Raw genomic sequence first — 14940 nt, 5'->3', positions numbered from 1 at the left:
TGCCTGTATTTAAAAATATAATTTGTTAATGTAATTTAATGATTTTGGTGGAGTAAATAATTCTTTTATATATACACCTTACAATATCTTTATTTTAAAAGTAAATTAAGATGTTCCATTTATATACTTATTGGAATTTAAATTTTTTTCAATTCATCTTTACTTAATGATTTTAATTGTTAGGATTTGAAATAAAAAGTCAAACATGATTCATAGTCTAAAATTGCTCCGTTAACTTTAAACAAAATAAATTGACAGAATCTTGAATATCGAAATCAATATAAAAATAACTCTTGGTCACATATCTATTTTATCACTAAGATTTTTTCACGACTATACATCATATATTTATTTTTATATCAACTTTGATAGATTTTGTTTTTGGGGAAGGGAGATTTAGAATCCAAAATATAGGCCAAACTACTTTTCTAAATTTTAATCTTTTGTAACTTTTTTGGACCATGATTTAGAATAAAATTTATACTTCGTATATTTAAAATAAATAATAGCATTATATTTAAAACGATTAACACATACTAAGACCATTCAACGTTATTAATGAAAATTGTATCAAATATTATCCTATTGTAATAGAACTTGTCACTTAGTAAAAAATATAAATCTAAAGACTTTAAATAAACGGGGTCCTAAACTTTAATTTGACTTGTAGTTACCACTAAGCTTATTAGTAGGTAAAGCTTAACAATATACTTTTTTAAACACACTTTTTGTCTTATCTAAATTTTACTAAAATCATAAAATTTGTTAGTTCCTTTTTTTAACTTATAATTCTAGTTAATTATAAAATGTGAATTAAAATGGATTGTTACCATTAACATATCTTAAACTATTTATAATGAAATTATCCTATCACGTATATGTTACCATTTTTATTCTTGTTCTATTTAAATGTTTTTAAAAGATAAAAACAGTTACATAAATAAAAGGTAAGGATTTTATGAAGAAGTTAAATTAAGTTTAATTATTTATTAGGTAAAAATGATCTTTATTTGTATAATATAAATTATTTTTATCTCTAATGAATATAGGATCTTTTATATATATATATATATATATATATATAAACATGTACATCTTAACTATTTAACTATTTGTGAATAACAAGGTTTATATTAAACCTCGTTAATATAAATATATTAAAAAATGAGTTATAAAATTGATTTTTAAGTTGAAGATTAAGATCTTAAAAAAATATTTATTTTTTAATTATTTAGTAACAAAATCCTTAAATAAATATACTAATAACATTTTAAAGTAAAAGCAACGAATTTATGCATCCAAGTCTTTTAACGTGCATATATGCATGCAATTTTAGAGGGAAAAAGAAAGTATTAATTTACTCGTAATTTTGGCAAGACATACATGGGAAAAACCTTGTAGATTTCATAGATGTATAATAAAAGCACGATATCGAATCACCGTTACACGTAGCTATCGTAAAATTAAATGCTGCACAATATCTTCTTGTTGTTTATTTTTGCCATATGAAATTGTCGTTGTTATCTCTCATTTGTGTTTGTGTGGCCAAATACAACTGAGCAATTCCATGAAGCTTCAACTCAACCACAACCACAGAACTTCATGATATGGGCATTGCGAAAAAGCACTGGTACGAGAATATGTAGCAGCTTCTGTGGGTTAAAACAAACATGGGAATTTGTGTTGCAATCTTTTACTATAACTTGGAATTATTAGCAACTTGTTTATCATTACTATTGGAATAATTAATTTCAACCATAAGTTTATAATTGTTTTCTTTTTCACATCATATAAGAGTATTTAATTCATTCGGATTGTGGAACCGTGTCAGAGTGGTATTACACAACCATGGCCAATGTGAAATTAATTTCACACAGTTTAGGAACATACTGAAGACTGGGCCTATAGAAGATTATGTGTTGACCAAATACGAAGAAAACCACATTAAAAAAATAGAACATATAAAATATAAAATGGTTGCTTGCCAAATTGAAAGTGTGGAACCAGAACATTTCTGCAACCTGCCACCTTTTAACCTGCCACCTTTTTACAGCATGCCTGAAATGCAATGAAAAGTTTATTTAAAACTCTTCACTCAATGCACAATTCTTTTGCGGGGTTTAATAATTGTTTGAGACAACTTCTAACGAAGATCACGAAGTGTCGTTACTGGTCAAAGTAAAATTGTAAACCAGAGTTTTATTCGAATGCACCTCTATGATTAGCCATTCATTTATATACATTATTGTTGGTCTTTTTTGTTGTTTATTATATATAATAATGATGAAACTCATTGCGTTAGGACTCTCTTGTTTTGGTATTCCACTCTCACTTTTGTTGTTTATATTTTTGTAAATAGAAATGACCTAATTCCATAGCCTTGTTAGCAGTTTTCAAAATAAGTATAGAGACAAGAAATCACATATAAATAAGAAAAAATGGTGGTAAATTATATTAGCCACGTTTTCTCTCTTTTTCAACACACAAGCCATTTTTGCTGACCACTGACCAGAAGGAAACACGCAGCGTGCTTTAAAATGCATGTCCAAAATCCGAATGCAACATTTATGAGGAAAAATATTGCAGGTTGAAATGGAACAAAGTGTAAAGTAAATATCTTGTTATTTATTGCAGATTTAACATTTATTCCCATTAACTATAAAGCGATGTTGTTCATTCTTTCCACGTGAAGAGAAAAGCAAAATGAAGAGGGGGAACAGTAGTAGTACATTGACTAATGAAAAGGAAAACTTACTGTGTTGAAAAACAAAAATCTGACGGATAACTAACTTCCACATAAACAAATTGGTGCTTGCCATGTGTTTTGGAAAAGAAATAGAAGAAACCAACTTTAATGTATGATTTCATTTTTCGGTGACAAAGAGATCAACTTTAATACTGATATAATGGTTGATTCCCTTTCCTTCCACAGTCATATTCCATTTTATGGACCCAACAGCAAGATTCATCAACAACGATAAACCATAAATCAACTTTAGTCCTAGTTAACTTACTTTTTTTTTTGTGGGGGGGTTAGTTAGGTGACTATGATTTGATATTTAATAAAATGTATAAAACTTTCCTAGAATTGTGTTGAGAAAAGGAATTAAGAAATGTTTTGTACAGTATATTGTCTGGTTTGTAACATGATGGAGAGTGGAGAATGAATGCATGATGATGGATATGTTGAAGCCATTATACATGACAGGGTGTGACTCAAAGCTCAATTGGGTTCAACATAGTGAGTGTAGGAAGCACAATGATCAGTCCCTTGTGAGATAAAAACAAAAAAGTGCCATGACAAGCTGCACTATGAGTGAAGGAACGAAACCCCATTGGAAAATGGAAATTGCAAATTGCAAAAGCTAGCACTGAACAAAGGAACTATGAAACACACATGCCGAATCACATTGCTGCAAAAAACAACTAGCAGAATGGCCACATTCACATTCTTGTAATGGACTAGTTAGAGGGACTATGAAGTACCAAGTTGCTTGATTGACATAATGAAAAGTTTCATTTTGAAGATGAAAATTTTGCTGAGATTGGACCCTCCAAGAGAGTAAGCACAGCACTTTGACATGTGGAGAGCCCCCTCCACAATTATTGAAGCTAATGAATAAAAGCATATATATAAACAGTGTGTTTGTCAGGCCTCTGTGGTCTATAGTTGTATCAACTTATATGTTTTCCCCACAATCTACCAATAGAAACCCCCTAATTCCCTTGACTTTTGATGCCCCTTTTTCTCTTCGTTTCACCAATCCAACACCATTTAGCATCACTATAAATATCAAGGTTTGCTACCTTCCTTCAACCTAATTCTCGTTAAAAATCTTCTGCCTCTCTTGCAAGTCTCAACTTGCAAGTTGACTTGCCACCTTACTTGAAGATATATAGATATTCTGGCCACGATTTGACAGTTATTTATATTGCCATGTACGTGTATCTTACTCATCGTTTCAACTTATATGGCGGGCAGAAGTAGCTCTCGCCCAATTGTTTTGTTCTCATTGGACACTCACTTCTCACGATTTTAACATGTGCTACCCAACCAACCAATCTCACTTAGTGTGCTACCATCTTTTGCAATATTTACAAAACTATGAACTGATGAAGACGTCTTTTACTCCACGGAATTTCCCATTTTACTGTCATTCAACACTCACAAGTTGTCACAAATTTAGCTTTTCTGCACAATTTTACATTTAGACAGTACCTGCACAAACAAACAATTTTTTTTACCCAAGTATCAACTGACACAAACTTCTACGAAGCATAAATAAACAATTGTTTTATCGTATACATTGGAAATTTTGTCATGTATAAAAAGTACTATATAATAAAAAATTTAAAAAAGTAATTAACTATAGTGTGTTAATAATATACTATTTCCCTTTAACTGAGACTGAATCAAGCAAAAAGGCAGGTAGTCAATGAATTCAGAGGTGACCTTTTTATTTTTATTTGTTCTCTTTCTTGCAAATCATTAGAAAGACAAGGATTTGAAGGAAACTAGAGGGACAATTATAAAAATAGGGAAACAAAACAAGAAGAATATGATTAATTATTTCTGATATATACAACAGAAAACTGTAGTGATGAACAGAAGTTTACAGTAAACCGTAACACATGACAGTATATCACATTCTATAGTACTGTGATACATATATATATACGCACCCTCTTTTTTTTCCTGATACTTACATGCACTTGGAGCGAAAGAAAAGCAGAGACCAGCTGAGCTTCATTGCTAACTACACCCAAAAGCTACACGCTGGTCCCCAAAACCTCTCACTCAAAGTTAACCCCAAATTATAAAAAAAATGAAGAAAAAATAAAAATAAAGATCTGCAACAGAAAAACTACAGGAGGAGTAGATTCCGGGGGCGTATCTGCAAGCATCCCTCAGTTAAATCTCTCCTCAGTTTCACCATTCACTGCTTCAAGCTTGTTTCCTCAAATCCTTAGAATGAATAAAAGTGCCATGAAAACCATAAGGAACGCGAGAGGGGAGTTTGATGGAAGCTTCGAGCTTTAAATTTTGGGCATTCACAATCTGCAGCTCGGATTTCCACTCTTTCTCGTCGTGCACGAATGCCAGAATATACCCATCACCTTCTTCTTCGCCGTTGGGAAGAAACAGAGGCTCCCCACCGAACTTTTCTTCTCCATACATGTACTTCTGCACTTCCCCACTGAACAAATCAACTTTCGCAAAGCCCGAGACTTTGGGCCAGGGCTCGGCCAGAGCCAGATAAGCGAACTGAGTTTTCCTTCCTAGCTTGTTTCTGTTCACCATGCCGGCTTCAAGGTTCACTTGTTCGGCGTCGGAGATAATGGGGCGGCGAGTCGACTTGCCCGTCCTCAAGTTCAGCCTTATCTCAGACAAGACGCTCTTCAAACTCTCATCGCATTCATTGAAAATGGAGTCCGCAGGGGTCATGCAGGACCCAATCACCACAATCTCGTCGGTTTCAGGCTCCTCCCACGCGTTCCAGAGATGGAAGCAGAAACACTCCGGCGCGTCGATCCACCGCATCGCATTCGCGTCCTTCGCATTCTTATCCAAAATCCCAAACCGTGAGGTTTTGTTCTTGTCGTAGACCACGGGGGAGCCGCCGGTGATCATCTCTGTTAGTTTGAAGACCACCTGCTGGTCGGGGACGACGACGAAATTCTCCGTTATGGCGAAATCGTGCATCATGGTTGGCTCTTTCAGGGGGATTTCGACGTCGGGGGACTTTACGCCGTCAGCGGAGAAACGGAAGTACTTGAGGTAAGGCTTCTGAACGACGTCGTAGCTGAGCGCGTGGAGGTCGCCGTTGACGGGGTCGAGTTTCGGGTGGGCGATCATTGTGGAGTTGAGCTGGCCGTTGAAGTCGTAACGGCCAACGGTGGTTAAGTCGCCGTTAGAGGTGATTCTCACGTGGTATGGTAAATCGTCTTCGGACATGGCCAAGAGGTGGTTGTTGAAATAGACGAGACCGGCGTTCGCCACCCCCATGCCGTGGGACCCATCAACGAGCTGGAAGAGGCTGCGAGCGTAGAAAAGGAGGAGGCGAGCTATGCCGGAGTGGCCGTGGAGTTCGCCGATAGCCTTCGGGAACACCGGGCGGCCTAAAGATTTCTCTTGCGCGAGACGCTGTGTTTCGGTGAAGCGGCACGCGTAGCTGGCAGCGCCGTTCGTGAACTTCACGGCGTGGACCATGCCGTCGCCGTCGAAGAAGTGGTGCCCGGCGACGGGCTCGTAGAGCGGATTCGCGCCGTTGCGCACGTACACGCCGTCAATGCATTTGGGGATTTTTCCGACCACCGGAAGGGCTTGATCCGCGGCGTGCTCCGGCACCGGCGCGAAGTTCCCGGCGATTTGGACTCTCGGGTCCGCCGTTTTGGGGAGCGGGTGTTTGCTCTCGTGCGAAACCAGCGCCGTCTCCACCATATCCAAGGCTGTCGCAGCGGCTTTCTGCAGAAAGTTCCATTTTTGAGGAAATGGTTGTTTGGTGTCGGAGAGAGGTTTGGTTTCCCTGTGCGGGGTGGTGGTTGTGGTGGTGGTGGTGGGTTTAATCGGAGTTGGGGTTGTGGTTGTGGATGTGGATGTTGGTTGGTACTGTTTGGGGTAGTGGAGTGTTTGAAGAGAACATGTGATGGTGTTGGTGTTGGAAGAGGATCTTTTCTTGAAGGGAAGTAAGGTTGTGGGAGAAGAAGATGTGGAAGCCAGGTCCTTAAAGGGGGAAGAACAAGAAGATGGGAGTGTGGTGTTAATCCAAGTATTTGAAGCTGGTGAAGGCATGGTTATTGAATTTGTTGGTGTTGTATTTTTGAGGTAGAAAGAAGTGAGAATTGGTGTGTTTGTGTTTTGTGTGTTTGAGAATTGGAAATTGGAAGAGGAGGTGTGTGAGGGAGTGAGTTGGGAGGAGTGGGGAGTGAGATATGGGGTATATATAGTAGGTAGAGGGAGGAGGGGATGGAGGTTGAAGTGAGACATGTAGGAGGAGACCACGTGTAGGATTAAGAAAATGGGGGAGGGGACTCATAAAAGGTAGGATTGCCCAATAAGTGAATGGGACAATGTGGGACATAGCGGCGTTATACAACGCCACGACCTCTTCTTTCCCTTTCTCTCTCTCTTTATTATATGCACCTATGAATCAATCTTTTATTAAACATAATAGGCCATTTCATTATAATATGCTGAAACTTCCTTAATTTGAGAGCAATCACACATGAGAATTGCTCACAACAAAAACGCTAGAGAGAGAGGCAAAGGCCCATTAGTGTGGGAGTAGTAATGGGCTTTTGGTTCTTCATTCATTCATTCATTCATTCATGGCTAATTGCAATTGCCTTTGAGTGTGGATTGGGTGAGTGAGTGGGGAACCCATTTGTTGTTTTGCACACGTCGAACCCCGCGTCCCTCCCTCTATCACAATATCACTCCCAACACACGTGGCCAATTCTCTTGCTCTCTCTTTTCTTCTCCTTCAAATCTTCCCCCACGTCACATCCCATTGCCCCCACACGCTTCCCCTTTTCTTTCAACCTCCTTTCTACTCTCCCACGTTTATGGATTAACAATTCTAACTCTACTTTTCCTCAAACCTAGTAATTATAATATCACCTCTCACTACTATTTTTTATATCAAATCAACCCTCTTACACTAAATATATTACTCTAAACATCACCTACACCTCAACTAATAACCATCTCAATTACGTTTTATCATCAATTATTATTTTTTAAATTCTCATTACCTAATTATTCCTTCTTCTCCTACGGAATTAAAATATTCCTCATACGCTCCCCCTCTATTTATGCATCTTCATCTATATAAAAACACATTATTTATCATTCTTTCAAAAATATATTTTTTATTCATTGATTCTATCATTCTCTCAAATATCTTTTAACTTTTATAAATATATATATTATAAATGAATAATACGTATATGCTCTTATGGTTTCTCCATACTTATCCTATTCAAGTTATACTGCAAATGTATAAAGTTCCAGAAAGTATGATATAAACTATATTATTATCGAGTTCTAAATATATATATATATGAAAAGAAGAGAGCATAAAATGTATGTGCAACCATGTGATATACATCACGTAACATCCTTTCAAAATTATGGTGAGATTAATAATAACTATAATTTAAGTTAAAAATTGTGAGAAAGACTTATAAAACTAGTTTTATTAATTTGTAAACTTGGAATATAGTAGAAATATGGACCGGGTATGAACGATAATGTTGGACGTGATCACGAACTAAATGTAAGTCAAGTTTAAAATGTTTAGATTTTGAATACATGATAAGGTTAGCTGCTAACAAAAGAACTTCAAAGTTATCAGAGTATACTAGCAGTGTGGCAATAAAGACACATAACTCATTGAAGAGAGGATTTAATCAAACAATTTCAGTGAAGATAAAAAAGAATGTGCCTACACTCTAGTGTACAAAGTGACATAAAGTGATTCTTTTCGGGTTCGATTACAAGGGACAAAAGATAGATGCTTTCTATCTCAAAAGCAGATATCGTCCTCCCCCAATTTTGTGTTGCTTTGTGATACAACTTTTTGTTTGTGAGAAGTTCATGAGATGATGTTGGAGTCAAGATATATGCAATAGCCTATAGTAGATTTTCTATCATTCAAATCAATGTCTCAATCAACATAACTAAAACCAATTGTTGATATATTTGAAGTTGGACAAAAGAGTAAACCATGATGGATAGTGTCAACAATGTAACGAATAATCCTCTTGACAATTTTTCGATGTGGATCTTATGGTTAATGCATATACTAACAAACCTTATTAATAGAAATGCTAGTTTAGGTTGAGTGATTGTTAGGTTCTATAAGGCACCACCACATAACGATATAGACTAGAGTCAGAAAATGCTTAAGATCCATCTTGAGTTAGTCAAAAAGAAGAAATCATGGGTGTGGATTGAGGATTAGCATCAATCATTTGAGCATGTCATAGGATATCTTGAATGTATTCATGTTGAGACAAATGAAGACAACCATTTGTGGTACAAGAAACTTCAACTCCCAGAAAGTAGTGCAATAATTTGAGGTCCTTCAAGCAAATAGATTACTTAGCACAAAAATGAAAGAATTTACGTGAGAGAAAAAAGTTTTATATGACGATAATATCATTAACATAGACGAGAATGAACATGGTGTGTGTAATGCAAAACTTCACAAAGAGAAAAGCATCACTTGGTGGAATTAAAAGCAAAACTTATTAGTGTCTTGTTTAGTTTGTGAAACCAAGATCGTAGAGTCTATTTTAAACCATAAATAATTTTGATGAGTTTGCAAACAAGATTGCAAACAAAATTTGGGTGGTTGTTGCATATAAATCGTTTCACTTCAGTCCTTGCAGGAACACATTGTTAACATCAAGTTGGCGCATTGTCCATTTCTGAGAGATGGTTATGGTGAGAACAACATAGATGGTTTCATGTTTTATAATTGGGCTAAAAGTATTCGTGTAATGTATCCTTTTGGTTTGATACAAGCTTTTGGTTATCATTCTAGCTTTAAGTCTTTGAAAAGAGCCATCAAGGAAGAGTTGTGAGAGTCCACGTATTATTTTGAACAAGGGCTTGATATTCTACTTTTGTTTCCTTGAACTAGTTAGGACGAGTCAAGGCTTGTTTATAAGTTATTGGTTCATAAGATTAGTAGAAGGAACAATGTCAGCTTTGAGTTTGAAAACTCCAGCTTTGGAGTGAGCGATTATTGTGGATGAGTGTTGGTAGTTAGACCACATGTAGATATAGTAATTTCATTTCTTATAAAAGATTACAAAAAAGGAACATAAATTCATGCAAAGTAATATCTCATGTAGAATTATGATCATGCATAGAATAAGAGTGACATATATCAGTAGAATTAGAAGATCGATGTGTACAAGAGTTGTTATGCAAAGAATGATTAGGGCATGAGTTAATAGGTGTACATTGAAGAACAACTAAAGGTAAAACATGAGATGGTAGTGTCATTTGGTGAAGAAGCGTTAAAAGGATTATCATTGAAAGAGTAAGGAAACAAGTTTTCAGTAAATAGAACATGTCTAGAAATATATGCTCGATCAGTTGGAGATAAGCATATGTAACCTTTGTGTTGAGAACTGTAACCAAGAAATAAGGACATAAAAGTTCTGAAATCAAATTTATGTTTGTTAAGGCCTTAATAGAGGATAACATATCCAAAAATTTTGAAAAAAAATAGTTTGGTTTACAATTAAACAATATTAAATAGGGATTACTATTATGAAGTAGAGGTGTAGGGAGAGTATTGATAATTGTTACCGTAATTATGAAAGTTTCTCCCTAAAATCTAAGAGGAAGAGACACAACAACCAACAAAGCAAGACATGTGTCAGTAACATGATGATGTTTCCTTTTATTGAACCATTCTATTCGTGTGTGAGGACATATTAAAGGATGTTTGGTGCCATAAGTTTTAAGACATGAATTGAGACTCAAGAATTCCTTAGCATTGCTAGTTTGGATAACTAGTTAGGTTTTTTGAAAAACTATTGAAAAGCATGAAATTGGATGCAACTTGTGACTTTGATTTAATAAGATATAACCATGTATACTTTTTTTTTATAAAAGCTTTCATGATAGGCATCACTATGCAACTTGACATCTCAGTTAGGCTGACACCTCAAGTAACAACAATCATCTGACATCACATGAAAAAGGTATTATTAAAAAAAGAAAATACAAAAAAATATGGGGGGACTAGATCAAAACCCATATGTTAACAAAAACGATACATAGGTACACTATACCTATTCATAAGGAATTTTAATAACAGACTAGATTTGAAAAAGCATCACGAAAGGAAATGTAATATGTCGCACCTCCTGAAGCGATAACATGGGATGGTCACCTTATATCAATGAAAACTAGTTCCAATAGTTTAAGTGTCATGTATGAGTTAGAAAATGGTAACTGATGAGATTTACCAAGAACACAAAATTGACAGGAAAACTTATTGTTGTTGCATTTTACATTACAATGTCATATACCTTGTTGAACAATGCATGAAGAAGCATGGCCTAGTTATGAGTGCCATAGTTGAAAATAAGGCATCAATGGTGTGAAATTTGTGTATTTAGCAAAGAAAACACGTTTTGGTTGTAAAGGAAGGAAGACATATAACTCATCTTTAAGGTTTCCTTAAAGTATTATCTCCTTGGTGTCCTAAGTTTTCACATAGCAAAGGTTAAGATGAAATTAAAAAAACACATTATTATTCTTTGCAAACCAAGATACACTTATCAGGATTTTAGTTATATGTGGTACATTCAACAAATTATTGAGAAAAATTAAACATGGATGAGAAGTTATAATGTATTGTGCAAAACTAATGTGTTTGATACATATACGTGAAACATTACCTACTTTTACCATGTCATGACCATTGTAAGGATTCTTGTGTGAGATCATTGGTGATATGATGAGAAGCTCCACTGTTTTAATACCATAATGGATCAAGAACAGTGGATGGTGCTCCAAGAAGAGATGACTTAGTTTTAGAGTGAACTATAAGAGAAAATTGAGAGGTATTAGCTCGAATATTAAAACTTGATCATATCTATGTCAATAATTGATAGTTATATGACCAAATTTTCCACATATCTGACACTGGGATCCATTACTTGGTTAAGGTGAAGAAGAAAAATTTCAAGAATTGCGAGAGTTGTGTTTCTATGTAGTGATTTTTTATTTATACTGCAAGAATTGTTTCGAAAAGAACCTTCATGGCTACTATAAGGCTAGAATTGTTATAACGAGTCTTATTAGGTTGTTGATTATTAGGATTCATGATGGAGTAATTGTATTGGCTTGTATAGGATTTTGTTCAAAATTCTTGTGTCGTTCAAACATTTCCTCTTGAGCCAAAAGAAGAGCTTTAATGTCCTCAACAAAGTATGAATCAATGCAAAAAATAATATATGTAACAAAGGGATCATACTCCTTAAATAAGTCATCAATAATGACCTTTATGTGATGTTCATAAGACACTAGAGCTCTAGCAACAACTAGAGTATCAACTACATTTTTTTAATATCCTAGAGATAAGCAGTAATTGAACGGTCTTTCTTGGGAGTCTTGAGTTGAAGCTTCAACTTTTTAATTTTGGAGCGTGTGTGTGAAGCATGATATGTATGCAATTTGGACCAAGCATGACAAGTAGATTGCAGACCTACCATCTTTGTGAGGATGTGTGTTGTCATAGATGTAAGAAGTCATGCAACAACAAGTTGATCTTATTGTTCATGTAAGAGGATGTGTGAGGATGTTTGTTTAATGGTTGGTTTCTTAATTTTTTTTAAACTATTTCGTTCTTTTAATTTATTCCAGTATTGTACAATATCATTTGATTCCATTGAACATAAAGTCAAACACATATATAACAAGAAAAAGAAAATACTCTAATAATTTACTTATCATGTCTTTAGATTTTAGAAACTTCATAAATCATGCTATAAAAATTATGTGTTTTCCTTTTAAGAGTATCAAAATTACACCTAAATCATCTTAATTACGGACAATACATGATCGATCACAAAGATTAACTACATAGCTTAATCAAAATTTTCGACTTCGAGTTTAAAATATATAGTTGCATCAAATTGTCTCATGCTTTAAAAAAAAAGTAATTAGTATATAGTAATTAATCACGTGAGTTTTGTGTAATTTGCAAGAGGAATATGGTAGACACGTTTCTTGAGTGGTATAGTAGCAGCCAAAGTTTGAAACATGTGGAATAAGTAATCATAATTAATCTAAAAATTATTTTAAATTGTTCAGTGTTATGGAATTCAATGGAAATATTAAAAAAATAGAATCTAATTTTAGAGATAAAAAATTATTGATATCTAAAATAGTTTTTATTATTAATAAAATTTATAAATTATTTTTTAAATTGGTATCTAACTATTTACTAAGATTTTAGCTACCAACTACTTTAGATTCTAAAATTGATAGCTAATTAAATATCAATTAATTAATTGGAATAAGTAATCATAATTAATCTAAAATTTATTTTAAATTGTTCAGTGTTATGGAATTCAATGGAAATATTAAAAAAAATAGAATCTAATTTTAGAGACTAAAAAAATCTATTGATATCTAAAATAGTTTTTATTATTAATAAAATTTATAAATTATTTTTTAAATTGGTATCTAACTATTTATCAAGACTTTAGCTACCAACTACTTTAGATTCTAAAATTGGTAGCTAAATAAATATCAATTAATTAATTAGGTGTCAATTTAGAAATTATTTTATAAATTTAGAAACTACTTTATATACCAATAACTTTTTAGTTTATATAACAGTATTGAACATTTCATAGTATATAAGTAGGTGCAAACCTCATTTTTATGAGTCAATTTTGTAAGGTTGAATTAAGTTTAAAATTCACTTCTTAATATCTTATCAAGAGTCATCTATAGTCTATTCTAACGAAAGTTTGATACGCTTATTAGATCATTCGTTATCAGACCGTTATCGGATCATTCATAAATATGTAGTCTCACGCACGAGTTAACATATCTTTGTGTGAAGAATATATTAGAGACTTTTCATAGTATATAAGTAATGCAAACATCACGTGAACCGATTTTATAAAAATGAGTTATATTTAAAATATTTTTTAATTAAAAAAACCAGTTAAAAGTTAAAGAGAATTAAAGATTGAAAAGTTGGTGAACGATATATAGCATATAGATATAGATTCAGTTGAGATGAGACGAGGTGAGAGGTTAAGTAATAGCCACGATATACCTGCGATAAAAATGATAGTTTATACCTTGTTTAGGAGACAAACTATGGCTAGGTCTCCTTGAGTTGTTTTTTAATGAGAGCAAATCTGCAGCAGAAAGATTTTCTTCTTTTCAACTAGAATATATTATTCACATTATTATATTACTAATTTGTTTTTGCTGTGAGGAGAGTTTGTTTAACTCGGCATTGTTTACTATTAACTGGCTTTCGGCTTATCATGGGTGCTAACAACCATATCCTCTCTATAACTTCAACATTGTTAAATACTTTAATCTATAATCTATTATAATCTCTTCTTTAATGTCATGGATGACTCTAAAATTCAATCTAAACTTTAATTCAAATTACTTATTATTCTAAGATGCATAAACTAATGCAACATTCTTATGCGATTAACGTGTCGGCTGCACCGCATGTTACGCACTCCATAATCCAATCTCTCATTTCCCAAATCATTAACACCATTATTGGGTCACTTTCTTTTAACCAGATTCAAAATTACGTATGTAACTATTACTTTATTTAATTACTCATTTTTCTGTACGTCAATATAGTCTCATATAGTTTAGAGCTGAAATCAAGAGGAGTTTATATATTTCCTCCCCTCAACTCACTGAGGCGCTTTTTCATAATAAAACTGTGAGCACCAACCTTCAAAATGGACAATACCTCGGATGTGATGATTGACTTTAGCGATGCTGTTTAACGGACTTGAGGTTAGAACAACCTATAATTTACTTTAATTAACACATAATATTTTATATTTTATAATTGCACTTGTACCGGTATGGCCGACCGAGATGATGATGTGCCCTGACCGAGTTGACCGAGATACACGCTAACGTGGCTCGGTCACCAACTGAGATGATGACGTGCTGACATGGCTCGGCCACCCTGACCGAACTGGTCAAGACACCACGCACGGTTAGCCCGACCGACACATATACCATTAACGTTCAAACCAAGGTCAGTGAAGTTAAACTACCATTAAGAATTAGGTAATGCAACCATAAGTGTGATTCATTCCACTAATTATGCCCAATGAGGTAAGCCCATTAAAATAATATAAATAGCACACATTCCAAGGAGCAAGGTACGTCATTTATTATTGTGCACC

General features: G+C 34.2%; 1 protein-coding gene across 1 annotated transcript; it reads right to left on the bottom strand.

The window, feature by feature from the left end:
• Nucleotides 1-4560: 4560 nt before the first annotated feature.
• On the bottom strand, nt 4561-6927 carry LOC137834999 (9-cis-epoxycarotenoid dioxygenase NCED1, chloroplastic). Its single transcript, XM_068643290.1, has one exon. The coding sequence runs from the start codon at nt 6791-6793 to the stop codon at nt 4946-4948; it is 1848 nt and encodes a 615-aa protein (XP_068499391.1). The 5' UTR covers nt 6794-6927; the 3' UTR covers nt 4561-4945.
• Nucleotides 6928-14940: the final 8013 nt, after the last annotated feature.

This window comes from Phaseolus vulgaris, chromosome 5, assembly GCF_000499845.2.
Source record: "Phaseolus vulgaris cultivar G19833 chromosome 5, P. vulgaris v2.0, whole genome shotgun sequence".
NCBI lineage: Eukaryota > Viridiplantae > Streptophyta > Magnoliopsida > Fabales > Fabaceae > Phaseolus > Phaseolus vulgaris.
This window is presented reverse-complemented; position numbering and strand designations above follow the sequence as displayed.